The 25,427-nt window shown below is 44.6% G+C and overlaps 5 protein-coding genes across 12 annotated transcripts; 2 read left to right on the forward strand and 3 right to left on the reverse strand.

The window, feature by feature from the left end:
• Nucleotides 1-8,859: 8,859 nt before the first annotated feature.
• On the reverse strand, nt 8,860-11,122 carry CG5823 (uncharacterized protein). Of its 2 annotated transcripts, NM_001275740.1 has the most exons (5): nt 10,654-11,122; nt 10,538-10,592; nt 10,158-10,476; nt 9,795-9,865; nt 8,860-9,734 (listed from the first exon to the last, which is right to left on the reverse strand). In NM_001275740.1, the coding sequence occupies exons 3-5, from the start codon at nt 10,456-10,458 to the stop codon at nt 9,255-9,257; spliced, it is 852 nt and encodes a 283-aa protein (NP_001262669.1). In that variant the 5' UTR covers nt 10,459-10,476; nt 10,538-10,592; nt 10,654-11,122; the 3' UTR covers nt 8,860-9,254. The 2 variants fall into 2 exon arrangements, with proteins under 2 accessions (NP_001262669.1, NP_650631.1); NM_142374.3 differs by having other exon boundaries at nt 10,158-10,592.
• Nucleotides 11,123-11,349: 227 nt separating this feature from the next.
• P5cr-2 (Pyrroline-5-carboxylate reductase-like 2) lies at nt 11,350-13,671 on the forward strand. 4 transcript variants are annotated; one of them, NM_001275741.1, is made up of 4 exons: nt 11,350-11,418; nt 11,488-11,586; nt 12,568-13,233; nt 13,306-13,671. In NM_001275741.1, the coding sequence occupies exons 2-4, from the start codon at nt 11,571-11,573 to the stop codon at nt 13,380-13,382; spliced, it is 759 nt and encodes a 252-aa protein (NP_001262670.1). In that variant the 5' UTR covers nt 11,350-11,418; nt 11,488-11,570; the 3' UTR covers nt 13,383-13,671. The 4 variants fall into 4 exon arrangements, with proteins under 4 accessions (NP_001262670.1, NP_001262671.1, NP_650632.1 ...); NM_001275742.1 differs by lacking the exon at nt 11,350-11,418 and having other exon boundaries at nt 11,469-11,586; nt 13,306-13,458; NM_142375.3 differs by lacking the exons at nt 11,350-11,418; nt 11,488-11,586 and adding an exon at nt 12,220-12,386 and having other exon boundaries at nt 13,306-13,458.
• Nucleotides 12,068-16,498, reverse strand: l(3)07882 (lethal (3) 07882). Of its 2 annotated transcripts, none has more exons than NM_001316506.1 (3): nt 15,897-16,498; nt 13,891-15,841; nt 12,068-13,829 (listed from the first exon to the last, which is right to left on the reverse strand). In NM_001316506.1, the coding sequence occupies exons 1-3, from the start codon at nt 16,396-16,398 to the stop codon at nt 13,724-13,726; spliced, it is 2,559 nt and encodes an 852-aa protein (NP_001303435.1). In that variant the 5' UTR covers nt 16,399-16,498; the 3' UTR covers nt 12,068-13,723. The 2 variants fall into 2 exon arrangements, with proteins under 2 accessions (NP_001303435.1, NP_652040.2); NM_143783.3 differs by having other exon boundaries at nt 13,467-13,829.
• Nucleotides 16,499-16,955: 457 nt separating this feature from the next.
• Nucleotides 16,956-21,683, forward strand: SF1 (Splicing factor 1). 3 transcript variants are annotated; one of them, NM_079915.3, is made up of 6 exons: nt 16,956-17,338; nt 17,511-18,121; nt 18,202-18,336; nt 18,950-19,025; nt 20,035-20,187; nt 20,258-21,683. In NM_079915.3, exons 1-6 carry the CDS (start codon nt 17,160-17,162, stop codon nt 21,465-21,467), a joined length of 2,364 nt encoding a protein of 787 aa, NP_524654.2. In that variant the 5' UTR covers nt 16,956-17,159; the 3' UTR covers nt 21,468-21,683. The 3 variants fall into 3 exon arrangements, with proteins under 3 accessions (NP_524654.2, NP_001262673.1, NP_001262672.1); NM_001275744.1 differs by lacking the exon at nt 18,950-19,025; NM_001275743.2 differs by lacking the exons at nt 20,035-20,187; nt 20,258-21,683 and having other exon boundaries at nt 18,950-19,353.
• A 73-nt stretch (nt 21,684-21,756) lies between these two features.
• Prx3 (Peroxiredoxin 3) lies at nt 21,757-23,066 on the reverse strand. The gene is made up of 4 exons (NM_079663.3): nt 22,891-23,066; nt 22,718-22,784; nt 22,445-22,586; nt 21,757-22,388 (listed from the first exon to the last, which is right to left on the reverse strand). Exons 1-4 carry the CDS (start codon nt 22,921-22,923, stop codon nt 21,926-21,928), a joined length of 705 nt encoding a protein of 234 aa, NP_524387.1. The 5' UTR covers nt 22,924-23,066; the 3' UTR covers nt 21,757-21,925.
• Nucleotides 23,067-25,427: the final 2,361 nt, after the last annotated feature.

Here is a 25,427-nt window from a genome sequence, read left to right on the forward strand (position 1 = left end):
GCTAACTTGGAACATAGAACAAACACTGCTTTGTTTTTCGCCCGCAGATAAATGCCAGAAATTGATGAGACAACTCTCGTGCTTCCGCTTTTATTTGGTTTTGCCGTGAAAAATAAACCACTTTCTTCTCTCGCACTTATTTCAACTCGGTGCGGCGCTTATTGCAATTTACTGACTTCGCACGTGACAAACGAGCCGCACGTTTCGCTCATTCGACGCGACATGCTGCGGATCGCACATACGCACCGTTGGCCGCCTGGCTTATTTATTGCCCAGTCGGCTAAATGAGCTAAAATTCTTGCTGGCAGAGTAAGCAGAGACATTCATTTGAAGCTTGTGGCAAGTTGCTCGGGTCGGTCATATTGCAAATTGATTTTATCCTAGGCATTAATTAAAATCATGGTCGTGCGGTCAAAATCAGAATTAGAGACAGAAATTCTGTAGCCAGCGGGCTGTAGAGATAAATCACAATGGAAAATTACTTAGTGTGTCATGCATATTTACTAGTTGGCATAGAGACAACGATACACAGAAAGAAAAGTAATATATAGCTTTTCGAAAAAATGGCTAAGTCCATCCATCTTCCCACTAATCAATAACTTAAATAGTTTGGTGTATCAAGAGAACCTTTTTTTTTTTTTGTTCAGTCCCTATTTTGAATGTCTTCTCATCTTTAGCTACTAATTTTCCTACGTGCACTTTGTTTACTGACTACTAAATTCATTTTGGCCGGCTTGTAGAAGACACCCGGAGTTGCAGGCATGCATCAGCATCTTTGGCTAAGATACCTTATAATATGATACATATGGCAGCTTGTTTGTTGACCAGCTCTCATTTCTGTTTATCTTGGCATCGTCGATGCTTCGGAATCATTAATTTGCGTTACGGATTTCAGCTGCAGAATGCTAACTACGTGCCCAGAACCATAGAGAACAGCTCAGATGCACATTAAAGGCGTTAAATGGCGCACTAATAGTCACGTTGCCTCGGCCCCGAAAACCAATGACAACAGAGCATCCAAATAAAAATGTAGCCGTATCCCGGTGTTAGCCCGAGGAAAAGCCAGAAATTGGCTCCACCATTCCGGCCGAAACGTGTGAATCGCCAGACGCGAAAAGTCACGGAGCAGCAAGGCGAAAGGCGGAAGGCGAAGGCGGCAAGGAAAGGGATCCGGCGGGACAAGGCGACGTGTCTCTGAAATATATTACCAAAGCTGAAATTGAGGCGAAACAAGGAGAAATTGCCAGAGCAGAACTAGCTGCCACCAAGATGAAACTGAAAAAAAAGGAAGTTATCCAGATGAGATTGACAACGATATTGAAATTGGCCAACGAACATTGTACTAGCATGGGTGAAATAATGGTTTTACAACATGCACTGATTTTTTTGAGCTAGAATTTTACTCTTACTATCACTAAATGCATCGAAAAGGCAAACTTATATTTAATAGCTGAGATTCAAATTAAAAAGGTATGGTTTCGGTAGGAGCGGATTGTATTAAAACTCACATAGGACAGGCTTAGCAGTTAAACACCAATAGTAGGTGTCATTAAATGTTTGATTTCTTCACGACGAAGGAAAATGAGCTCCCAAATGAGGAACTGATGCACGATAAAAGACTTAACAATGTCATCTATTCTACCGATTCGCAGTTCGCAATACTTTAAAATAATATGGTGTTAATAAAGCCAGTTTTAAATTTAAAGTTTTTCCAGAAGAAAAGGTCATAGCCTCGAAAAAGATCACTAGTGTCGAGAGACCTTATTGTCATCCGAAGAAAAAAGTTCCATCAAGCTGTCCAGTCGCTGAAAACAGCTACAGGTGCTTCATCTGCAATTCAAGTTATTGCAGCTCTCCTAGAGGTATTTTAGGTATTCCTATACGTATTAATTATAAAAGTTTTTAGCTACAAATCAAATCATTATGTCATCATAATGTCAAATCATTATATCAAGTGCTTTACCATAATACCAAAATAAATACAAAAATAAATAAAATTTAATTGAGTTGAGTCTGTAGACTATAATATAAGCTAATTTATTTTCAAGCCCAATTTTTCTAAACTTAAATTTTAAAAAATATTTCATTTTACGCGCAGCTAAAATTAAATATCTTTCACAGATTATTTCTGAATCAATATTTAAAACCGCTTGCCTCAACTCAAACCCCATAGTGCGGCTTTAATGCAATAATGCTGTACGCCACCACATAGTTGCCGCTTCGCATTTTTCGGAATCGCTGGATATGCAGGAGAAAAAACGTGCCCCATAAAAGGAGCACCGGAAAAGGGGAAACAGTGTGCTAGTTGGTGCTGGCCATGTCTTCAATCAGCGAAGCAGCTGGAGGGGTGATGGAGGGGGTGGCAAGGACGTTTTGCACTAAATTGAAATACTTTTTACGACTTCCGGTGTTTTGCTGAGCTGCAAACATTTCTTTGTATGGCTCAGCACAGTGTGTGTGAATATAGTATTTTGAGAGTTTTCTACATGACAAATAACTGCTTATGTGTGTCTTTCCCACCTCTCTCGCACGCACGCAAACACACACACACATAAACAGAGCATTCGCACACACACACACAGATACGCTGATTCGTCGCTTTTGGGGCCGCAGCAACAATGTGTCTTCGTTTCCGTCATGGCTGCCATTTCCGGCTAGCGAATTTCAGTAGCGCTACACCACCGAACCTTTATTAAAAAAAAGTTGAATCCAGCCTGCACGGTGAAAGAAATGGCAGCGATACCATATAGCTTGTGATGCTGTTAGAACATTATAAAGTATAACTAAATCAAATCTCTTTTTAAAAATTCGATAACACAACTTAACACATACAAATAGAAATATTATTTAAAACCCAGTAAGCACGATTTTGACTAGGTTATTTCGCGCAGTGCACACCTAACGCCATGCATATATGGAACCATCCGTCTGTAGCTGCTCATGTGAGTGTGTTCGGGTAAATTGATTGAAATGACCAGCGGCGGATGTGCCCGGAGCGGAGCTCTGGCGCTCAACGGAAGGGCATCAACTGCTGTTCGTTCATTTCGCTTTTCGGCCGCCTTTGCGCCTTTGCCGCCTTTGCCGCCTTGGAGGATGTAGCTTGTATCTCGTAGGAAGTTGCTCGTATTTTGTATCTTTTCTGCTGCTCGGCTCATTGCGGGTCGAGCTTTTATTTTCATTTGTCAGACAGTTTATTGCCTGCTTGGCTCTGTTGATTTTCTGTTCGCTTTGAGCGGTCCCTTTCTTAGGCCCTAAAATCGTATACATATATGTTTTCCTGGCCCTCTTTTTTTCCGTTCACCACCCATCCCAGCCCACTCTTTACTATTTCTTCTTTGTTGTGGACCCCAACTTGGCTGTCCAATTTCCATGATTGCCATTGATGTGTGGAGGCTGTTTGGTTGTTTTGCTGCTATTTTTCGTGTTTCCGGTTGCCTGGTAAATACCATCATTACCATCTACTGGACACCAGCTGAGACTTGGATTAGGGACCAAGTTGCGACTGCTTAATTTGTTCGGAATTTATGAGCTTTGATTGTTTGCAGGCTCTACAAAGGACTTGTCCGCAAATTAATTAACGTTCGCTCCAATTCTTGTTTCAGTTTCGGCTCCTTGTCGATTTATGCTAACAACCCCAAATGTTAAGCTCAATTAGGGAACTTGTTCGCAGATATCCACGCTTTGAAATGGGGTTCCCAGAATGGTTAAGTATATTTTCGATGTATGCTCTTTAGTTCAATTTAATTGCTTTAATTTTTCTTTGAAATAGTAAAGCAATATGAATCAGTTCTTGATAACGTATCAATGCAGCTCATTGCGCAATTCTCGGAACCCCCTGATAAGAACTTGCCATACGCCGCTGGTTGCGTCTGAATTTTATGGATCAACAAGAAAATAAACAAAAATAATGCCCAAACTTTATCGTGGCCTTATTCTGCAGAGGCGGAAAACTCAATTGAAAAGTTTGCTGTTCATTTCCGGTTGCGAGTGCGCAAGCCAAGGGGTGGTGAAAGGAAGAAAGGTGGGGGCGGGGGAGAGTGCAAAATGGGGTGGAGCCCGGCACGACCGGAAACGGGAGGTGTCGACCAACAGGGAAATGCATTTGAATCTAATATGGCGTTCAGTTTTCCGTTTGCACAGTTCGGCGACAGTTTCAACTATTCCGTTTCGTTCTGTCCCTTTTCGTGCTACATCCTTGTTTGTATCTAGTTGTGCATAAATTAACTTTGTCGCTTTTTATTCCCGTTTTAATTCAGTTTTTGCGCGGACATCGTCGACGTCATTTAGCTCGTTGTTGGCGCTTTGTTAATTCAAAAAGTTTTAATAATTTTACTTTTCAACAACTCGTGCTCTTGCTGCAAAAACGGAGCAACAAGTTGGCGTACATACATATATATGTGCATGTTGTGCTTTTAACCCAACATCCTTCTGCTTGCTTTTGCATAGTCTAGTGGGGCACTTTCTTTTTACGCGTCTCTCTCTCTTTGATGACTTCTGAAACTGGAAACTGGGAATGTCCTTGAATGCCGAATTAGGAGGAAACTTTTCGTCTGGCTGAGCTGCAATGGAAATGATAAGAGTCAACATGCAGAACTCAACTTAGGAGTAGAGTTTTCGCACCAAAACAAAATAGCTCGTACCCCTTAAAACATATACTAATACCATTAAGCAAATATTTTTATGTGGTGTGGAAGAAAAGTTGTGTAAATAATGTCTACCCCTTAAAAATAATGTACTTATACCATTAAGCAAATATTTTATATGTGATGTGGAAGAAAAGTTGTGTAACTCGGATTATTTACTAAGCAAGGACTTTAATAATGGACTATTCGTCTGCAATGAGTACCATCTCCCAGTTGCCTGAGACTTCCATGGCAGTTGCTTAGCCAGCTTGATCCATCAGTAAATGAAAACACTTGACAAATGTGCCACCTCTGACAGGCTGATCCATAAATGCCAGCCACTGACCACACGAACGCCCCAGTTGGCCCTCCACTCAAGTTAATTCAATGCGAAAGCCTCACACATGGCCATAAAAACAACAAGTTAGCACCAGCACTCGAGGCTTAAAGTCCCCCCCAGCAGCAGAAATAGGAGCAGTTCAGGAACAGGAGTTGGAACAGCACAAGGAGCTGGAACTGCCCAGCAGTAACTGGGAACTAGGACTGGAAGTGGAAGTGGAAGTGGATATGGAGCATCTGCTGGCCGGAAGTGCCTGCCACTTGTGTAAGTGTCGCGTGCTGCATTTGTTGTTGCCGCTCATGTAGTCGCACTCGTTCTTGTTCCTCTTGCCACTTTTATTGTGCTCATAATTTGTTGGAGTTAGGACAGCAGCAACTCGACACTGACAGCAGGCGATGAGCAGCATACACAGCGAGAAACTGCAATAGAAGGGAACCCCCTTTTTTATTAATTCATAAATATACCAAATCAGGAAGTTGATTTTGCCAACGCACTTGTAGGTAATATGCAGTTTATTCGATGTGAGATTAATTTTGGCCGCCTAACATTCCCTTTCTTTGATTACTCTTACATTTTCCACCATCCACCGACAACTTGCAATATGATAACACTAGCCGTAATTCAATCTCTTATTTATGGCACCATCACTCAAACCCATGTCCTTCCATGATTCCATTCCGTGTGCACACACCCTTGACTTGCAAATTTTGGCAGTTGGCTGTTCCGTTCCCCAGAACTTCGGCCAACAGAATGACCCAATTGCCTCTCGACTGGGACAACAATTAGGCATTGATTGGTAGATCCACTAAATTGGCAAAAGACCAATGCCACACCAAATCCAGTCCCAGGCGCAACTCAATCAGCAATTAGTCAGCTAGCCGAATCCCGAGTTCATAATTCATAATTGGCACATGCAAATGCCCAAATGCATCCGCACTAATTGAAATTTATGGTGCTGCGGTTGAGTGGTGAGTAAACTTTTTCCACAGCCCTCTACGCATCAGGTCGCATTAGAATCGTCCTGCGAATTTGGCCATTTACAATTCGCAGGACAATGCGCCTCAGCAATGATACTGGGACCTGATAATGATGGAGCAGGGCACATCCAGTTACTGGACTGCCAGTCCATAAAGCTCACAGAGGGGCCATAGATTAGCGACCAAGTGTACTACTTCCGCCAGTTAACGAGCTCCACACCGTTGACAGGATGAATTAACGATTGTCCAGCCCTCCAATTGGCCATCCCCACCACTGCTCATCCTTTCGTTGCATATGAGTACATATGTGGCCACTTGGAATGCCCTTGCCCATAATCATTTATCGATTTATGCAAATGTTCAAGCGGAATAAATGAATGTACACTTTCTGTTTTCTGCAGAAAATCATCTTTTATACCTTTGATTACTTACTCAATGGCTAACGAGCGCTTGAATTATTTAACTTTGTTAAAAACCCAGTTGTAACACATAAAATGTAATAATGCATATATAAATAATTCCACTTGCAATCCTAAATTTCCTAAATTCATATAAATTATAATAATAACAAAGGTACTAGAGCAGGGAAAGTTTGACTAGGGTAAGTAAAGTGTACTTTACATAAATGAATACCAAAATCTAACTTAATTTTCACTCTATCCCTAGACTAATTATTTTTAAATTTCACCAGACTTATGAGGTCCTTTTTCCGTCTAACCCCACTTGCCCTTTCGCTTAGGCAATCCTGCCATAACTCGCAGCTGATGTCCATTTGTTTATGCATTGATAAAGCGAATGCTCATATGCCTGCGCACACACACACACACACACACACAGTCGCCCACACGCGAAAGGGAAAACATAGCATACATTTCGGCTGTTGCTATTTTCGCGTGGCCTTTGCATATTAAGTTTATGCTTTATCGTTTATTGCGCACACTGACACAGGCATAAACGTATATTGCCCACATAATTTAACAAACATTTCATTTATATGCGCATTGGCCTGCGATTGTGTGGGTTTTCTGTGTGCGGATGTGTAACATTTACGACCCCTGGTTGGTCAAGTCACATGACACTGAGAAAAAAAAATGAGAAATATAAAGTAAGACATTATTTAAACACCAATTTCAAATTTTAACATATTAACATTAACATATTTTAATATGACCATTTAATTAATATTAAGTGTTTGCTTTTTATATCCGTAAGATATACCCTATATTATATTAATAAAATTTGGTTCTGAAATCAGCTACGTATTAATGGGCTCTCCATATATTGAAACCCTATATATTTTTGCCATTATTTATTTTTCTCCTGTGCAGAACGGAACGCATAAAGGCAGCTCCAGATGGCCAGGAACTTCGGGGCACATGTCCGCCAATGAGGCGTACTTAATGATTATGGCATTTGTTTTTTTATTTATTTACATTTATTTATCTGGCCTTCCGTCTTGGCCGTGGGCACTTGGTTTTGTTTTGGTCATTATTTTTATAGCCCCGTTGGGCCGACTTCCCCTTGTGGCCATCGCATCGAATAGCCGTTGACCACTCCATTTGTGTTTTGTTTTCGCAAGCTTACTCGCGCATATTTATATTTGCTGTGGATAAGCCGCTTAGCCCGGGAGCATCGACATTTATTGCCGTCAACTAATGTCCTGCAGCTATTTGTTGGACATTTAAGCCTGGCACATTTTGGGGATTTCAGCTCGGCGGCGAACAATGAACTCCTTGGACCCACAATGCCAGTGACCTCTTTTCGGGCAAACTGAAGCTTATAAATGCCAAGAACAAATGAGCAAAAATTGCACATCCGCCCGAGCATCAAAAGGATAAGGCGGAAGTGCAGGAGACACTTCGGACTTAGACGCCAGTTGCCATCCTGGTGGGTACTCAAAATAAATTTCGAGCAAAAAGCACAAGCGATTCCGAAATCCCCGCCCATCGGCAGCCCGCATAAAAATACTCGATGACAGGACCAGAAATGTCTCGGTTATGGGGTCTGTGTGTCTTGGACTCTTTGGCCATCCGGGATATCATTTAATGTTGTGTATCTTCTGGTGGTTTTCTCCCTCAGTGCAGCCGAAATTGGCTTAAACTGTTGCAAGTTCATAAAACAAACAACCAAATTTGAAAAGTTGCGAGTGCCAGCCGCAGTCGGAAACTTTGCCATGCTGCCTGAACTTGAAATTTACGTTAGTTAAATTATCAACTTCAGCGTCTGGCCAAAAAAACTTTCTGTGCAAAACAAAGTCGTCGCTGCGTCCTTTTATTTTAAAGGAGTTTGCCGCGTCTGCTGGGTAATCGGATTTTCTTTTCCCGAATTTTCTAATAATTCTAAACTCTCTTCTCTATAAATCTGTTATTGTTCAGCAAGTATTTTATTTTCCTGGAAAACTATTAAAACGACTTTAAATCTATAAAATATTCCTACAAAGCGAATATATCGTATAAATATATATACTGGTTATAGATAGTTTTAAAAAAAAATCATAGTATTATTCTGTAGTTTTTACTTCAAAGACATAGATTGTTTTTACTTCAAAGACATAGATTGTGGTAACCACAATTCACTGTAACCATCGAACTTGGTCCGCAACGCCCACTTCCAGGAGTAATAAGCGTCATGTGTGTAATTTCGGCTTAAGATGGCCAACAATGTAAGCGGTTTAAATGTGTAACATTGTTGCCCAGCCAGGCATCAGTTTATTGGATTTGGCCGTACTTAGCTAGTGTGAGGAAAAATTATTGCCGACTGCCAGCGGACTTTGCTTCATACTTAAGCCGCTTAGCCAGCGAAAAGCCAACTACAAATTACAACTTATTATACAAGTTGAATCATCCAACATCCAAGCAATTTGTGGCGACTGAAAATGAAGATCCATTTAATAATCAAGAAACGCACACATATATTGGTTAATTTGTACACGAGCTCATATGTTGCCGGGCTTCTTTATTCATTTACAAACATATTTCTGGCATTATTCACGTTGCATTAAACTAGGCGTTAATAGTAATGAATACATAACAAAACAATTTTTAAATTTCACAAGTCGAGTTCTGAATTGTGTGTTCTTGTGTTTTCAAATTTTGCTGCCGATAATTTTCAGACTAAGTCAGCAATCGTGGGAATCGTGGGAATGGATGCCGGGGGTCTAGTGCGGTTGTTTTTGAATCAAGCGGGGTATGTAAATACTTCTCAAGCGGTATACAATCCACGAAGACTATTTTAAAGTAAACTAGATTAGATATGCACACGCATACGGATGTGTAACTATTTCTTTATATAAATATAGAGGCTGTGTCGGTAATTCTATTCCTGATTCAGGTTCTTGATCACGTAATTAACAATGAGGGCAAAAATTGCAAAGCAGATAATGATCACCAGGTTTGAATAGACGGACTGCCAGTTTAGATAGGAGTTCCGTGCACTATTCTGGACCGCCGCTCCTCCGCCGCTGGCCAAATCCGCCTGACCCGCCGCCCCGCCATCGATTGCGTCCGCTGCATTCAGTGGATTGGCCAAGCCGCCCACCGCCAGATTGCCATCCGCAGATGCCAGGCTCGCTCCGTTGGCCAGTCCGTTGGAACGCTTTACTCCATTGGCAGCGGGTCCGTCCACAGCAGCTGCCGCCTGTGTTCCTCGCAGCCGCTGCTTGATCTCTTCGACTATCTCCGGAAACAGCTCACAGAAGTTGGTGTTGCGCAGGTTAAATGCTAGTGATTTTTGAGCAAACATTTGCTTGTCATAGTTCGATGATTCGATGGATCCGAGTGTGGGTGTGCTCTCCAGCTGTGAAGGATTTAAGATTGGCTTACTCAAACGTATGATCATGTATTCGTAATAACTCACCATGAAGCTCAGCAGTCCAGTGAGAATGGTGCCTACGCACCAAGTCGGGTTCCAAGTGTCCGGATGAAAATCTGAAAATCCCAATAGGGTTGATAAGTTATATGTTTGGAACAATAGAATCTAAACAGATCTAAACAGATACACGAATATCTATTTGAAAGGTCGCAAAAAACATGTTTGACTAAGCCACAAAGTCCATCGGCTTCGTCAAACATAACTAAAACTATTCAGCGTTCAAAGTTAATGGTAGTCTTTAAGCCTGTAGTTACTACCCATTCTTTAATGTTCTACTACTGTGACAACCAATCCGCTTTATTTCTAGCTGTGGATTCGGACTCCTACGGATATGGAACTGACACATACCTGATATACTCAAACACAGTCTGGTGTTGGTCTTGAAGCGACCGTTCGGCGTCAGCATGTAGATGGATGGCGGCTTGAATGGGAACTCGCGCGGAAAGAGCAGGGTGCCGTGGTAGTAGCCGCCGTAGTAGGGCGAGTCCTCCGGCCCCTTGACGCAGTAGTGCCACTCGAGGATGTTGTTGGGCAGCGGCTCGGCGGTTATGTACGGCAGGGGATCCCGCTTGAGGCGCATATAGTCCTGCTTCATGCGCGACACAGCAGTGGGTTGCTTCCGGCCGCCGGACGTCGACGACGAGGACATGGTGTTGTTTTGGTTTTGCTAATTTTTAACGAACTTAATTACTACCGCCCAAGTTTGAAAACCTAAACTATGATCGAACACGACTGGCCTACTGGTTTTTCTCTCACTGTAGCAGATAAGATAGCGACGTGGCCCTGTGGAATAATTTGCAAATCAATTATACTCGTATCTGGTCGCATAAATACCAATACGTACCGTCCTTCTCCAGAATTTCGAAGCTGTCGAAGATTCTTGTTCGGTGTGTTTATCATGCGATGGATTTCAGTCTCGCCAGCTCGGTTGTTTATTGTTTGCTTTTCTAGTACTGGCAGCCAACCTCGGTAACAAGTGCGTTTTCTAATTGTTGTTGCTGCTGTTACTGCGTTTTTGTTGATTTTTTTTTAAATTGCAATGAAATTGAGTGAGAAAACAACGCACATATACAGGCGCACACGACCGACACCCGCACACACACACTCACACACGTGTAGGGGACAACTAGGGCTTGACTTTGGTAAATTTTGGTAGTATCACGAGCTTACTCCGCTACAGTGGATGCCCCTAATTCGTATTAATCACTTGTGGGGTTATATATCCGGGTTTGGAGCTGGCAATATCTTAATTTAATCTTTTATTTTGGCATGAAGAGTTTAGTGGTACCGTGTGCGGAAGTAAGTTTCATCTCCAGTTTAGTGTTACCAGAGTCTATGTTGGCTTCCTCACCACGTGGTGAAGGAGGGAAACTTTGCTGCATACGGTGAGAAAATTGGATGGAGTGGTGTATGTATCCGCTAATTAACTGACTCTCAAATCTGTGCAATTCTTTGAAAACAGTAAATATAGATCTTTTAGTTTTAGCCGATTTGCTGGACTATCAAATACCCGTTACTTAATGCGAGATATGATAAAAAGAAGAAAGAACTCTTTTCGAAAATTGCTTACTAGGCGGTATCTACTTTCCAACGTATCTAGTATACCCGGGTATGTCCCAAAATCCCTATGGCAATATTTTGTAATATACAAAGTAAATACTTTGGTTTTCTAATGTAGCCCTTTACAAATAAGCATGTGTATATCGCCTCTACTGTTATCACGCTCACATTGATAACGATTGTTATCTCTTAAAGTGCGGAATGTTTTTGAAACTTGGTAAGTAAGGATTGCCAAAGAGTACAGCTATATAGAAATTTATAGAAATGGAATCCAAAACACGAAAGTGGATCAACGCACGATTACAGGGATTACAGGGCATCGGCATCTCGCATTAATTTGGACTTCGTCACGCCGATTAATGGGTGAATGAGTTGCGGATGACAGTTGTTCTAAATGATAAGGAAATACAACGGCGGGCAAAATATTAGCAATCGCGGCACTTGAACTGTATTTTAAACTACATATTATATATAATCAATATTATCAATCAATATTATAATTGATTGTTATATAAGCTGAAATCATAATAACTTCACTTTAAATAATGGGTTGTAATTTATGATCTATTAAAAATTTGTCTCTATCTTAAGTGGATTTTAATGACTATTTTTATTCAAATATAATTCGATTGTAAAACAGCACTATTAATAGTTTAATGTTTTCTTTATTTACAATGTGTGAAAAGTTCTTAGTATTTATTATTATTTTGCCCCGCTGTCGATTGCCGAACCCACACATAGGAACCTCAATGATAAGCTCAGATCGCTGGGTGTGTTGTTCCCTCAACGCAGGGGATTGGGAGGGGGTTGGCCGGGCAAGATTTCTTATCAATCCTCGCGTCTGTTTTTGGTCAACGCCGGCGGCGGGCGCACAGTTGCCGTTCCACCAGCAGAAAGTTCAGTACTCACAGTCCGCGGACTTTTTAACCCATTAACTAATGTCGGCAATCGGAAAGATCGGATTCCTGGGAGGCGGGAATATGGCCAAGGCTTTGGCTAAGGGTTTCCTAGCGGCCGGTGAGAAAGCCACTAATAAAATAGATTTGTAGTCTGACATACTTTGTGCTAGACAATAGATAAGACACACTTGGATATGCAATATATATATGAACTAACATCATCTTATAATTAGATACAAAAGGATAGGACGTTAAGGATTTCATCATATAATCGCCAAATTTCCTAATTCATTTCCTAGGCCTGGCCAAACCCAATACCCTGATAGCCAGCGTCCATCCGGCAGATAAGCTCTCCCTGCAGTCCTTTCAATCCCTGGGAGTGGAAACAGTGATCAAGAATGCACCCGTTGTGCAGCAATCGGATGTGGTCTTCGTGTCCGTGAAACCCCAAGTGGTTCCCTCGGTTTTGTCGGAGATTCAGCCATTGAGCTCGGGCAAACTATTCCTTTCCGTGGCCATGGGCATCACTTTGTCCACCATCGAGTCCAGTTTATCTCCACAAGCTCGCGTCATCCGTGTGATGCCCAATCTGCCGGCTGTCGTGTGTTCCGGTTGTTCGGTTTTCGTTCGCGGATCCAAGGCCACAGATGCAGATGCGGATATTACCCAGAAGCTGCTGCAGTCCGTGGGCACTTGTGAGCCGGTGGATGAGTCCCAGTTGGATGTGGTTACTGCTCTGAGCGGAAGTGGACCGGCCTATGTATTCGTGATGATTGAGGCCTTGGCGGATGGAGCCGTTCACATGGGCATGCCCAGGGATCTGGCCTATCGTTTGGCATCGCAAACAGTCCTGGGCGCAGGTCACATGGTGCGGGACAGTGGTATGCATCCCGGACAACTCAAGGATGGGGTCACAAGTCCGGCGGGATCGACAGCAGCGGCACTCAGACAACTCGAGCTGTCAGGTAAGTTGGGATGATGACGCCGATGACGCACTCGCTTATCGCCGCCACTTCAACCTTTGATGTCGATTGCAGGTTTTCGGGCTGCGGTGTCTGGAGCGGTGGAACAGGCGACTCTGCGATGCCGGCAAATCTCGGGAAAGACGAAGTAGGCACATAGGATTATCATATACATATACGTACATTGGGGTGGGTCAATTTTGTTATTAAAGTTATAGTAGTTAAAGGAAGTCGTTAAATTTTGTTGCTTCTTGAAGAAACATGTTTTTAATTTGGAAATGTATGTTGGTGCTATAGTGCTTTCAAAGAGCAATGATGAGATGTTTCATTTTAATCGACCCACCCTTGTGCTTAATCTGGGTTAGTAGCTTTGCATAACTATAAAAACTGTGAAGGCCGATTTCGTGATACTAAAATATAAGCAACACTGCTATATTCTTTACTCTCAGCTTTGTTTATAGTCTAGCTAAAAATAACTAATTCAAAGTCGAGCCTAGAACTTCTTCTTCTTTTTGGCCCGGGACAGCTCATTGAGCTCGCCCTGTTGCACGGATGCCTCCTGGTAAATGCGCTTAACCTTCTCGTGGCGCTCCTTGTCACTGTGGATATGAAATACAATAGATTAGAAAGGAACGGTTAAATTGTAAATGGAACACAAACCTTTGCAGGGTCTGTTTGAGCCTAAGCATCTGAACGAAGGACGTATCTCTGCGTATTTCTCGAATGGCACCCTTCTTCTCGCGCTTGATCTTGTGCAGCAGTTTGGCCCGCTCTTCCTTGGCCTTGGACATCTTGGGACGACGTTTGTCATCGTAAACCGCCTCGAATCGAGGTTCCAGCAGCCTAAGAGCCTTGGGTTTCTTTTCCGCCGGAGCCAAGGGTTTCATTTTCTGCGCAGCTAGCTTCTCCGCCAGTTCGGTGGCATCCTTGTGGTGCTGATGCACATGCTCGGGGTAAGACTCCAGTGGAAGGCGGGAGAGTAGTGCCAAAAAGGGTTGGGCCAGGTAGCAGGCACCCACATGCTCTTCCACCAGTTGGAGAGCTTCCTTGATTAGCAGGAGGGAAGTGTCCAGTGCTCGAACCTTGAAATCTGGAGTGATCGTCTGGGTGACCAAGTCAGTAGGCTGCAGCTGTTGGGGCTCCAACTTCGTGGATTCCGTGTTAGCTGGAAGTGCTAGGAGCTTGCTCAATGGACCATCACGCTCAAAAGGCGGCGTGATCTCCAACTGTTCCACATCCCTCTTCGGTATGGACATGTGTACAATGCCCTGCAGGAAGTTGAATACGGCTGGAACCAGTCTCTTGGATTGGGACACAAACTCCAAGACTACGGTGACCAGGAACAAACCCATAGATATTTCCTGACGCGTTCGCACTCGTGATCTGGACAGGACGTGTTGTATGAATATAAAGCAAGGAGTGACCACCGGATGGCGGAAATCGGAAGTCGAGTACAAGTTGGCCACTAGTTTGAAGTACACCAAAGTGTCAAGTGAAGGATACATTTTGTGATTTTTCCTGAACTCTTCGTACTTCTCCTTGATCACCTCCAGTAATGTATTGGACATGCGCTCGGGATTCAGTTGCGTTAATTCATATAAGTAAGGCATGAGCTTTGAGAGCAACTGGAAATGTTCTCGTATGTCCTGCTCGCTGGCATCTTCAAACAAATCCTTCAGATATTGCAGCAAAAATGAGTACAACTTAACCACGTTCTCGCGGTTAACACCTTCCAGTTTGGGATGATTACATTTTATAATCCTTTCGATAATGATCGCCTTCTGGGCCGTAGCATGCTTGGAGAGCAGCTCCGTAAAGTCCTCGTAGGTCTTGGGCATCTTGATGGTAAACGGAATACTGGTGTCCAAGGAGGCGGGAATTGTATCCGCAGACTTTTTCGCTTTCTTTTTGCTAGCCTTCGGAGCTTCTTCTGGCTCTGACTCACTTTCAGATTCCTTGAGATCGCTCAGATTGTCGACCTCTGAATCACTCTCCTCATCCGAGTCCTCCTCTTCCTCTTCTTCCCCCTCCTTGTCATCGTCATCCTCATTTTCGTCTCCCTTCAACACGGCTTCCTTCTTTCCATTGAGATGTGTGCCCAGATTGCCGTCCAAATCGTAAGCGAGCGTATCATCTCCCTCGTCATCTTCGCCGGCCAAGAAATAGCCATCATCCAGGTCATCTGCGGATCGGTGCTTGGGTTTGGCAACGGAGGCCTCCTCATCCTCCTCGCCATCTGCTCGCATGCGACGAAGCCGTTCGTTCTCGAGCTTCTCCAATCGAGCGGCCTCCTGTTTGGCCAGCTCGTCGGGATTGATTAGTTTATCCGCGACACTGCCACGCGGCTCGAAGATCATCTCCTTGAGCAGTTTATCGTAGGCATCTGGCGGTGGCTTGGCATCCTGCTCATCCTTCGTGACCTTGGCGACCAGCGGCAGCAGAAGCTTATAGTTGGCATCCAGTTTCTCTGTGAGATCATACACTTCGTCCTTCTCCTTGGCGATTTCGTTCTTTCTTCGTTTTTGTTCAACGATCATCTCATCGATGGCCGCCTGTCTATCCTGGGCAGAGTCTCCCTCTCCGCCAAAATGAGCAGCAGCAGTAAAATCGGCTGAAAGAATATGAGAGTTAGTTGTGCGCTTCAAAGTACAATCATTTGGGTATACCATCTAATGCCTCGTCGTCTAGCTCCTCGTCGTCGGAGCGCTCGTCCCTGTACTGCTCGATCTCCTCCAGAGTTTGTCCCCTGTGCGTCAGTAGTTCGTCGTCGTTGAGGTTGAACTTCTCCGCTTTCTGGTTGGAGCGCACCTGGGACATCTTTTCGGCCAGGTAGCGGGCATTCATCACGGACTCGGTTAGCTGATCGCCACTCAAGTGTTTTCCAATTCGGTTATCCTTGAAGCGATTGGTCTTGTGCTTCACGGCAAACTGTTGACCCAATGTCTGCGCTCGTTTCTGCAGAGCCTTGGCCCGCGACACGCCCGGCATTCCCCTGTCATGCTTGCAGATCCTCCCCAGAATCTTGAACTTCTCCTTGTTCACGTGCACATCGAAGGGATTGCCCCGCTTGCTGGACTGTGCCGTCGAGTTGTCGAAGGGATTGGCCGACCTGGTTGTCTTTTTGGCGTAAACCGCATCTGCGCTGGCCTTCTTTCCTTTGGCCACCATTGTTTTATATCGCGTTCTACGGATAAATTAAACCGAGTTCATTTAGCAAAACAAAACACCTCACACGTGCAACCCAATAACGGACTAGCGCGTCTACGAAATGCCGAAATCAGTGTTGGCTAATCCTGCGAATAGTCACGTACAATGGTAATGGGATCAGTTTCAATTTCAACTGTAACTACAAATTAATCATAATTTACTGTATAACAATGTATTTTTTCCTTGTTAATGTAATTGTAAATCTACAAGGGCATTTAAATATTACACAATTAAAATCTTTGTTTTGGTATCTACTTCGAAAAACTATTGTATATTACGAAACACCGGTACATACGCTGTATGATCTGAGTCATTTAACACAACAATTTTAAGGGTAGACCAAGAAAACGATGCTTCAATTTGAAAATTTTGTAATCGAAGCAATCAAGTTGTACATTTTTGAATGGGTGACTGAATTAGTAGTTATATTGTTATCACATTCTATTTATAATAGCTAAAATGTTAAATCGATAAATATTAGTTTTCGGGGAATTCCTTGGAACCTTATCCGCTGAAATGTAACAGTTACCGCTGCTCATCACTAATAGCATGACTTTTCCAGCACTGAACCACGTCGCCATTTTCGTTTCGTTCCTTGCCACAAAAATTTTCACACGCAACGCCGGATACTGAAAAATTGGTTTTTAAAGCGTGTTAGGAGCTTTTATAACTTTGCGTGGCTACAGTCAGTCAGTTCTTGGTGTGAAGGTGCTGGAAAAAGCATGAGCGCCACGCCGCCGGACCTACTTTCGTTGGCGGCGTCCCGAGAAGTCTCGGCCGCCGTCGCAGTCGCCGCCTCTGCCAACGGAGGCAGCGGCAGAAGCGCTGATAAGGAGCGTTCACGTTCCAGAGATCGTGGGCGGGACAAGGATAAGGATCGGGACAAGGACAGGAAGAAGAGGTGCGTGCGTTGCAGGGAGAATGATTTTGTACCCTTGCCCTTTTAGCTTCCCCTTTTTACTTCCTTTTCCGGTGTACACATTTTTCAACAATGTGCTTTTATAAAAGCAGAACTTTTATTAACGCCATAGCATATTTATTTGGCACATAATAACCTCTTCTCAACTTTGCAGGGACAAAGACAGTAGGGACCGCGACAGTCGCCGGCGGGACGATCGCGGCGACCGAGATCGTGACCGGGAACGCGACAGGGATTCCCGCTCGCACCGCAGCAAGTCGCGCAATTACGACGACGGAGACAGACGAAGAAAGCGATCGCGCAGCAGGGATCGTGATCGTGACCGCAAGCGGGACAGAGATCGCGACTCCCGCTCCAGGCGCAGTAGCTCGCGGGGTGGACGTGATGATTATGACCGGAGTCGTCGACGGCGCTCACGCAGTCGCAGTTACGAGCGTCGACGCAATGATCGAGGCAGTCAGAGAGATCAACGAGACCAGCATTCGCAAAGAAGCAGTCGGGAACGCACACATGTGAACCCCTTCGACACATCCAACAGTCGAAACTCTCTGAATCAGGATCACGATCAATCCAGAATCCCGTCGCTCTTCGACCGACAGCAGGGATTGGAAACCATCAGGGAGGAAGGACGTGAGCAGCGGTTTGATCTTACTCAGACCATCCAGGAGCTAATGGGCAATGCTGGAGGCAACAAAGGATTCGCCTCGTTCTTTAACAGCCAGAACAGCAACGACTCCACCAGCAATGGAGCATTCGATAACTCAGGTTGGTATTGACATAGTGCAGAAATGTATATCCTTTGGCTTTGCCGTGTACATTTTATTAATTGATGTTACCCGTTGTAGCGGACAGCGCTGCGGAGCGAAAGAGGAAGCGGAAGTCTCGCTGGGGCGGCAGTGAAAACGACAAGACCTTCATTCCTGGAATGCCCACAATTCTGCCCTCCACCCTGGACCCGGCACAGCAGGAGGCCTACCTAGGTAATACTATGTCCCAAATCTTTGCTGATCCCGCAACTAAGTTAGCCTTTAAGCACTTCAACTAGCTCTAAGTTTAATGACAAACTATTAAGGATGAATACAGAGAGAAAGCCACACTTCAGAATAAGACGCTGGGGACGTGAAGCTGTCGCAGATATCGTAAACCAAACTTAAATCTGAAATCAACAAAAAACGGCATTGAGCATTATATAATAATCTCTCGTTCTCTTTTTGAAGGGATTCCGGCGTGGCACACAAACGTTACGAAACGATACGACATGAGTTGCATACCAAATCCAATTCGCAAACAGAGCATTTTTATGGCCGTTAAGCTTTTATTTATTTTTGCAGAGGTTAATGCGCATTTAAACTAATCAAATTAAATCCCCCACTTAATTAATTAATTAACTCAATTGTAACGCTCACAGCATTTTCAGTTAGTTTAGGAGTGGACACACTAAGCGATTCTCAATAGCCTCAATATCACTTGACCCCCTTTCCGCCCATTTAATTATTATCTCTCCAATTCTCTAGAAAATCAACATGTGACGTTTACTAATGTCGAGGTTGCGCTCGATTTTCTTCCTTCTTTTCTAACGCCTTCTAATTGCAGTTCAATTTCAAATCGAGGAGATTAGTCGCAAGCTGCGAACCGGCGATCTGGGCATCACGCAGAATCCGGAAGAAAGGTTTGATACAGTTCTCTCTACCCCACTGAGTCTCTCAATCTAAGGTCTCGTCCGTGTGAGGCCAATGAACGTTACCAGCGACCCACTGCAGAACGGCATCTACCCCAAAATGATGGATTCCGGTCCGGAATGATGCGCCAATGTGTCCAACAGGTTTCAGTGTGGCATGCCGTTGATTTCCGGTTGCACATGTATCTCCTTTACCATTTAAGATCCGTTGAGTGGTGTATCACTCTCAATTCTGTTGTTAGTACAGTAAAAGTCGGTTCGTCTTTGAAATTAATTTGGTCTATATAGTAGCTTAACGATTAAAATTTATTAGTAACCGATATTTACTGTATTGAACATCACATGAATTTAAAGTTATAAAGTTTTGTCCACTTCCGTGTAACGCTCTAACTAGTTAAACTGAAGTTAAACACTCGTGCTTGGAGTCGAAAAAAAGGGGAAAAAAGACTGTCTGGAGGCAAAACGTATGATCTGGGTTTCGTAGCTAATTTGCTTATAAAAATAATTATTTTTAACTAATAACACTCTTCAAGGGTTTCTAGAGGCAGCGATCATGTCAGTGATCGATTGAATGATACCATCCAAAAGGGGCAACCAATAAGTAAGAGCCTGAAGATAACCGGAATAGATTCTACATCTTCATTAATGCCAACTCTTCTTTTCTTCCACTAAGCGTCCCGATAGTTCAGGTTTCTCGCAAAGAAACTCAGGGTGCGGCAGAAACAGAAACGATATAGATACAGCTACCGAATCGAACGAATTAATCAAAATTCTTCTTTTCTTAATTCCCCAGCAATAATAATTCTTTTCCGCTAATGCTAATGCTAATGAAAACTTGATTAATGAATTTGATTTGCAACTTACAGCATATTCGATTACAGTTACTAGTTAGTACGTACGTTAAGATCAATAAGTCTAGCGCCAATAGCATCCTGCCGCCTAGAAGCCCCAGATCAGTCTCACCAAAATCGCCTCTTCCCTCTGCTCCTCTCATCCACAGATCGCCCTCGCCGGAGCCCATTTATAGTTCTGATGGCAAGCGGTTGAACACCCGTGAATTCCGCTACAGGAAAAGACTGGAAGAGCAGCGTCATCAACTGATCGTCAAAATGCAGACGGTCAACCCAGAGTTCAAGCCACCAGCGGATTACAAGTAAGTGCTGTTTATAGTTCGCCGTTGGCATTGTTTGGGACCACGTCTAATTGAATTATTGTTTCTTTAGACCGCCAGTCACTCGTGTCAGCGACAAAGTGCTGATTCCACAGGAGCAGCACCCTGACATCAATTTTGTGGGCCTGCTCATCGGGCCGCGAGGCAACACGCTCAAGGCTATGGAGAAGGATACGGGCGCCAAGATCATAATTCGCGGCAAGGGATCGGTGAAGGAGGGCAAAGTGGGCCGAAAGGATGGCCAACCGTTGCCGGGCGAGGATGAACCACTGCATGCTTTCATTACCGCCCCCAATCCAGAGGCGGTGCGCAAGGCAGTGGACAAAATCAAAGACGTCATCCGTCAGGGTATCGAAGTGCCCGAGGGCCATAATGATCTCCGCAGAATGCAGTTGCGAGAACTGGCTCAGCTGAATGGAACACTTCGAGAGAACGATATCCAACGCTGTACGTGCGGCTCAACGGATCACAAGTCCTGGCAATGTCCGGATAAGCCGATCATCACGAACACCATAGTGTGCACCTCATGTGGCGGTACCGGTCATTTGACCAAGGATTGCCGCAACAAGCGTCCAGGATCCGGAGTACCCGGCATGGCCTGCGAAGATTCCCAGGCTAAGATTGACGAGGAGTATATGAGTTTGATGGCCGAATTGGGAGAAGGACCACCGCCGCCATCCGCTTCTGCTAAGACCGATCCGCCGGCCAGTAATGGACCGCAGTTGCACCGGGCCAGCTATAGCATTTTTGACAAGAAGCCCTCCCAGATGCAGGCCATCCAGTCGCCACCGAGCTCCTCGTCGCGAGATCACCAGCGCGACCTGGGCGGATGGGGAGCGGCGGCGCACGAACACGGCATGGGCATGGAGCACGGTATGGGATTGGACCAGCACGGTCACGGTTTGGCAGCGATGGATCACGGCATGAGCCTTGGCATGGAGCACGCAATGGCGGCCTATGTGCCGGCACCGCCGGGCACTCAAGCACCGCCTCCGATGCCGCCGCCGCTGATGCCGTGGATGAGCGCACCGCAGCCTCCGCCGCCGGCAACAGAACCGCTGAATCCACCTATACCGGGCACCTTGCCACCGCTAATCCCGCCGCCACCCGGCACCAGTGCCCCGCCCATGCCGCCGTGGGGTGGTGGCGCTTACAGTGGCTGGGGCGGCGGCTATGCGCCGCCTCCACCTCCGCCCTGCGCACCGCCGCCACCAGCCTTGAGCCTGTCGCAGCCGCCGCCACCTCCACCGCCATCCGCTTGAGCTTTTGGACTTCATAAGATCGATCCTGAGAACACTCAGCTGCTCCAACGATAGTGCTCGACCCTGTGAGACTGTCCCTGCAATCAATTATGAACGTAATTTTAATCCCGGACCACATATTCGCTTTCACCATAAAAGATAACCGAGTCAAATCTACAAAACTAATTTGTATTTACGATGCTTCAAATAAAGGACGGATAAAACGATAAAACCACTAAATCGGCAGTTTTAATAGCAATTAAGCATAGTAATTAGTATGTGAAGCTGATTCTCACAAAAGAAATGCTTAATTCCCACATCTGTAAGATCGATTTATTAGGCATAATTAGTTAGTGCGATGCCTAGGGTTTTTGTTTTTAAATTGTTATACAGAAAATTCCAATCTTTATCCTCTTTATTTTGCGAGTCTTTTGGTGTAGTGAATGTTTAGGGTGTTTAAGAAATAATCAGATGATCCTCTAGCCGTGCTTGCTGAAGTACTTCTTGGACTCCTCCACATCGGGCTTAATGGTAGCCGGATTCGAGTTGGGATTCCAGTTGGCCGGGCAGACTTCTCCGTGCTGCTCGACGAACTGGAAGGCTTTGATCAGGCGCAGAACCTCGTCGACGGATCGGCCCACGGGCAAATCATTAATGGAGTACTGGCGCAGGATGCCATTGGGGTCAATGATGAAGGTGCCGCGCAGCGAGATGCCCTCCTTGTCCAGCAACACATCGTAGTCGGCAGAGATCTTCTTGGTCAAATCGGAGAGGAGCGGGTACTTCAGCTGGCCCACTCCGCCGTTCTTGCGGTCGACATTGCACCAGGTGAGATGGCTGAAGTGGGAGTCCACGGAAACGCCCAGAACCTCGGTGTTAATGTCATGGAACTCCTTGATCCTCTCGCTAAATGCAACAATTTCGGTGGGGCAAACGAATGTGCTGCAAATGGGATCGCAGATAAGGAAATAGTTCAATGCAAAGTTCAGTTTACTCACAAATCTAGTGGGTAGAAGAAGAGCACCAGGTACTTGCCCCTGTAGTCTTCCAGCTTAACCTCCTGGAAGCTGTTGTCCACCACAGCCAGACCCTTGAAATCGGGAGCAGGTTGCTGGACGCGGACTGCCGCAAGGGGAGCGGCTAAAAGGGATTAAGAAACATGTTTAGGCTAAATATTATACAAAACTTTGAAATTGGCTTTCTGCCCAGATCCCAACGAATCGTGGAATCTATCTGTTTATAGGGCTTTAATGTTGGGGATCTTAACTCACTTTGATGCAGGAGGCGGGCGGCAATCTGTTTCTGCTGACTCAGGATGGCCTTGCCCATCAGCGGCACCTAAAATGCATAATATATAAGATTCAGCATTAGAACGCGGTTTCAGCCAATTACGTAATCGCCGCGGCATGTTTTCGAACAACTCTGGGTCGTTCGACCAACTTACATTGCGAATCAGTGAGCGTGCTACGAAAGACATCTTGTTCTAATAGATAACGTTTATATAAGGCTTATATTAAGTCAGAATTTGACGGTAAGCCGGCAGAACTTTTCGTAAAAAAAGTGAAAACAAACTTGACAGCAGGGTGTAACCAGCTCTGCTTAAAGCTCAAAATACACAGGAAGCTGGCCACACAGTACTTGAGGTTGGCTATCGATAATTATGTGGCGCGATATTCAATTTCATTTTTTCAAATATTATAATTCATTTCAAATAACTTGAAAAAGTCTATTAAATACGATCAAAGATCTATTAATATTAAAAATGTGATGATCAAAAAAACTTTAACTTCTTTTCTCTGTTTATTAGTTTTACATTTAAAAGTGTTCTTTTATATATCGCTCTCTTAATCCTTGCAGACGAACATGCCTTGAAGATCAGAGATAAGCACGTATCTTCTGATCACCTCTTCACATGTGCTGCTCTGATTATATTAGAAACCACCGCCTCATATCCCTTAGAAGCCGCATACCCCTCAGAAGTCCATCTTCTTCTCCTGCCGTGTCCTTTGTGCATTGTCCACGGTGGAATGAGGCCGGCGATGGATAATGGAAAGTGTAGCAAAATATTTACCACGTACTGCACACGCCGCACAATGGTAATGAGCCTCTTACCCGGCGAACCAACCAACTATTTGCACTACATGCGTTTTGTTCGCCGCTCGTTAATCCACTAAATGCCCGAAAGCGGCTCAGTTGCCCAGGCTTTGGATTCTCTCCCTTCTCGAGGAGGGTTTGGTTTTGTCTTTTCCCGGCTACAATGCCCGATCTAGATACTTTTGTATCCAGCTAGATGCCGCCGCGTTCGGCTTGGTATGCCGAAACAATAACGATAGATACATGCGTGTCCTCAAATATTTTTGCATATTTGGTCTGAAGTTGGCAAAACATCTGACGGATTCCAAAACGCCCACACATCTCGCTCCTTGTCCGTTCCCATTTCCATTTCCATTCCCGAATCCAAGCCCATATCCACCAATGGCGCTCGACTCTCTTGCTTTCCCGCAATTAGTCAATTCCCATGTTTGCAATTTCGCTCGCCTCCCCCATTTCGCATCCCCTGCCAGGGGTGGCGCTATGCCACCCAACTCCTCAGCTCGCTCCCCCGCCATTTACAATTTTCGCTGCTTTTCATCTGTAATTTGGCGCAAATTACGCGCTCCAAGTGGCTACCAGCCCACTCGTCCTTCTTCGCATTCCATTTAACCATTCCCGAAAAAAACACTTGAAAAAATGGGTAATAACTATAATATTGTAACAAAAACTCAAAAAGACTTTTTTTTAGACAAAACAAAACTATTTTTGAGATCCATATACAAATGAATACGTTATTACTTTTTTTTAAATATAAAATTCAAGTTAACTAATATCTCCTTTAAGAAGAATGTATACCTTTCTTTTAATTTGATTCTTGAGCTTGAACTAATAATGTGTAGCACTTCTTTCTCTCAGTGTACCTGGTCGTTAACTTGTTTATGAGTTGGGGCCTCGGCACTGGGGTCATGTGGTCGTGGGCTCCGTTAAAAGGCAGCGCTAAGTAATTACGGACAGATTGGCAAGGGGTTCCGAAAAGTGTGTGTGTGTGTGTGTGTATAGCAGGGATTTCCAGGAACTCCCCGAGCACGCTTAGAAAATCCATGGCCGTGCACTAATTCCCAGACAGTTGGACTACTTTTACCAATTAAAAGTGCACGTCGCTTTGTCTGCGAGAATCCAGACCAGTTCGAATCCGGGATGGGTATCGCTATTTGTCCGATGGCCAGCCCGCCCGCAGGATTTGCGCAGATTTGCATAATTTAAACAAACACTTGAGCACTTGAGGCACCGTGCTCGTGTGCCGCTCGCGAAGGATTTGGCCAGGATGCGAAGATTCGGGGATTCTCTGTAGGCGTTGCCGACATTCACACGCACCTCGCCGTCTCTTTTCCTTCCAACTCGCTCTCTCTCTCACTTTCATTGTCAAACAGATGCCGTCATATTAGCACAAATCTGCTTAGGTCTTTGTTACCATCTCGAGTGCTGCTGGCCCAGATTGGCAGGATCTTGATTTGTGACAATTGTCACAATGCCGGGGCTTAGGATGCGACGAGGTGCCTAGAGGTGCCGAGTGCTCCTGTTCGGGGCAACGCGTAATCCTGATGCAAATCTGGATAATGTGATTCGTATCAGTCGCATCACCACTCCATATCCTACGCCATCTTCATCTCGCCTTGCAATTTGCCGCCCTGTTCCGATGCTCCTTTTTTAACACTTTTGAGATTTTGGAAATTCGAGATGTTCGCTAGCTAATTAAGAAAGTGGCAAGGACAAAAAATTGCACAATAGGCGTGAGAACTGTCTTCCGTTGGGGGAATCTTCGTCACACCTGCCCCTTCCATAAAAAAGTACAATAGGATTCTCTATACAGTGTCTTCAGTTTCGTTCCTACTTCGATATTTGATTCATATGCCTAATAGCCACCATTTTTAACAAATAATAATTTTA

This window comes from Drosophila melanogaster, chromosome 3R (assembly GCF_000001215.4).
Source record: "Drosophila melanogaster chromosome 3R".
Classification (NCBI taxonomy): domain Eukaryota; kingdom Metazoa; phylum Arthropoda; class Insecta; order Diptera; family Drosophilidae; genus Drosophila; species Drosophila melanogaster.

What these genes read in the sequence shown, in the direction of transcription:
- CG5823 (NM_001275740.1), bottom strand. Translation starts at nt 10,458, where the DNA reads ATGTCCTCGTCGTCGACGTCCGGCGGCCGGAAGCAACCCACTGCTGTG. An exon ending in ACTGTGTTTGAGTATATCAG is followed by an intron (nt 9,866 to 10,157) that starts GTATGTGTCAGT and finishes TGGGATTTTCAG; the next exon opens with ATTTTCATCCGGACACTTGG. An exon ending in CTGGACTGCTGAGCTTCATG is followed by an intron (nt 9,735 to 9,794) that starts GTGAGTTATTAC and finishes AATCCTTCACAG; the next exon opens with CTGGAGAGCACACCCACACT.
- P5cr-2 (NM_142375.3), top strand. Translation starts at nt 12,308, where the DNA reads ATGTCGGCAATCGGAAAGATCGGATTCCTGGGAGGCGGGAATATGGCC. An exon ending in TAAGGGTTTCCTAGCGGCCG is followed by an intron (nt 12,387 to 12,567) that starts GTGAGAAAGCCA and finishes TTCATTTCCTAG; the next exon opens with GCCTGGCCAAACCCAATACC. An exon ending in CAGACAACTCGAGCTGTCAG is followed by an intron (nt 13,234 to 13,305) that starts GTAAGTTGGGAT and finishes TGTCGATTGCAG; the next exon opens with GTTTTCGGGCTGCGGTGTCT.
- SF1 (NM_079915.3), top strand. Translation starts at nt 17,160, where the DNA reads ATGAGCGCCACGCCGCCGGACCTACTTTCGTTGGCGGCGTCCCGAGAA. An exon ending in ACGCAGAATCCGGAAGAAAG is followed by an intron (nt 19,026 to 20,034) that starts GTTTGATACAGT and finishes TCTCATCCACAG; the next exon opens with ATCGCCCTCGCCGGAGCCCA. An exon ending in AAGCCACCAGCGGATTACAA is followed by an intron (nt 20,188 to 20,257) that starts GTAAGTGCTGTT and finishes TTGTTTCTTTAG; the next exon opens with ACCGCCAGTCACTCGTGTCA.
- Prx3 (NM_079663.3), bottom strand. Translation starts at nt 22,923, where the DNA reads ATGTCTTTCGTAGCACGCTCACTGATTCGCAAT. An exon ending in CACGCTCACTGATTCGCAAT is followed by an intron (nt 22,785 to 22,890) that starts GTAAGTTGGTCG and finishes TATGCATTTTAG; the next exon opens with GTGCCGCTGATGGGCAAGGC. An exon ending in CGCCCGCCTCCTGCATCAAA is followed by an intron (nt 22,587 to 22,717) that starts GTGAGTTAAGAT and finishes AATCCCTTTTAG; the next exon opens with CCGCTCCCCTTGCGGCAGTC.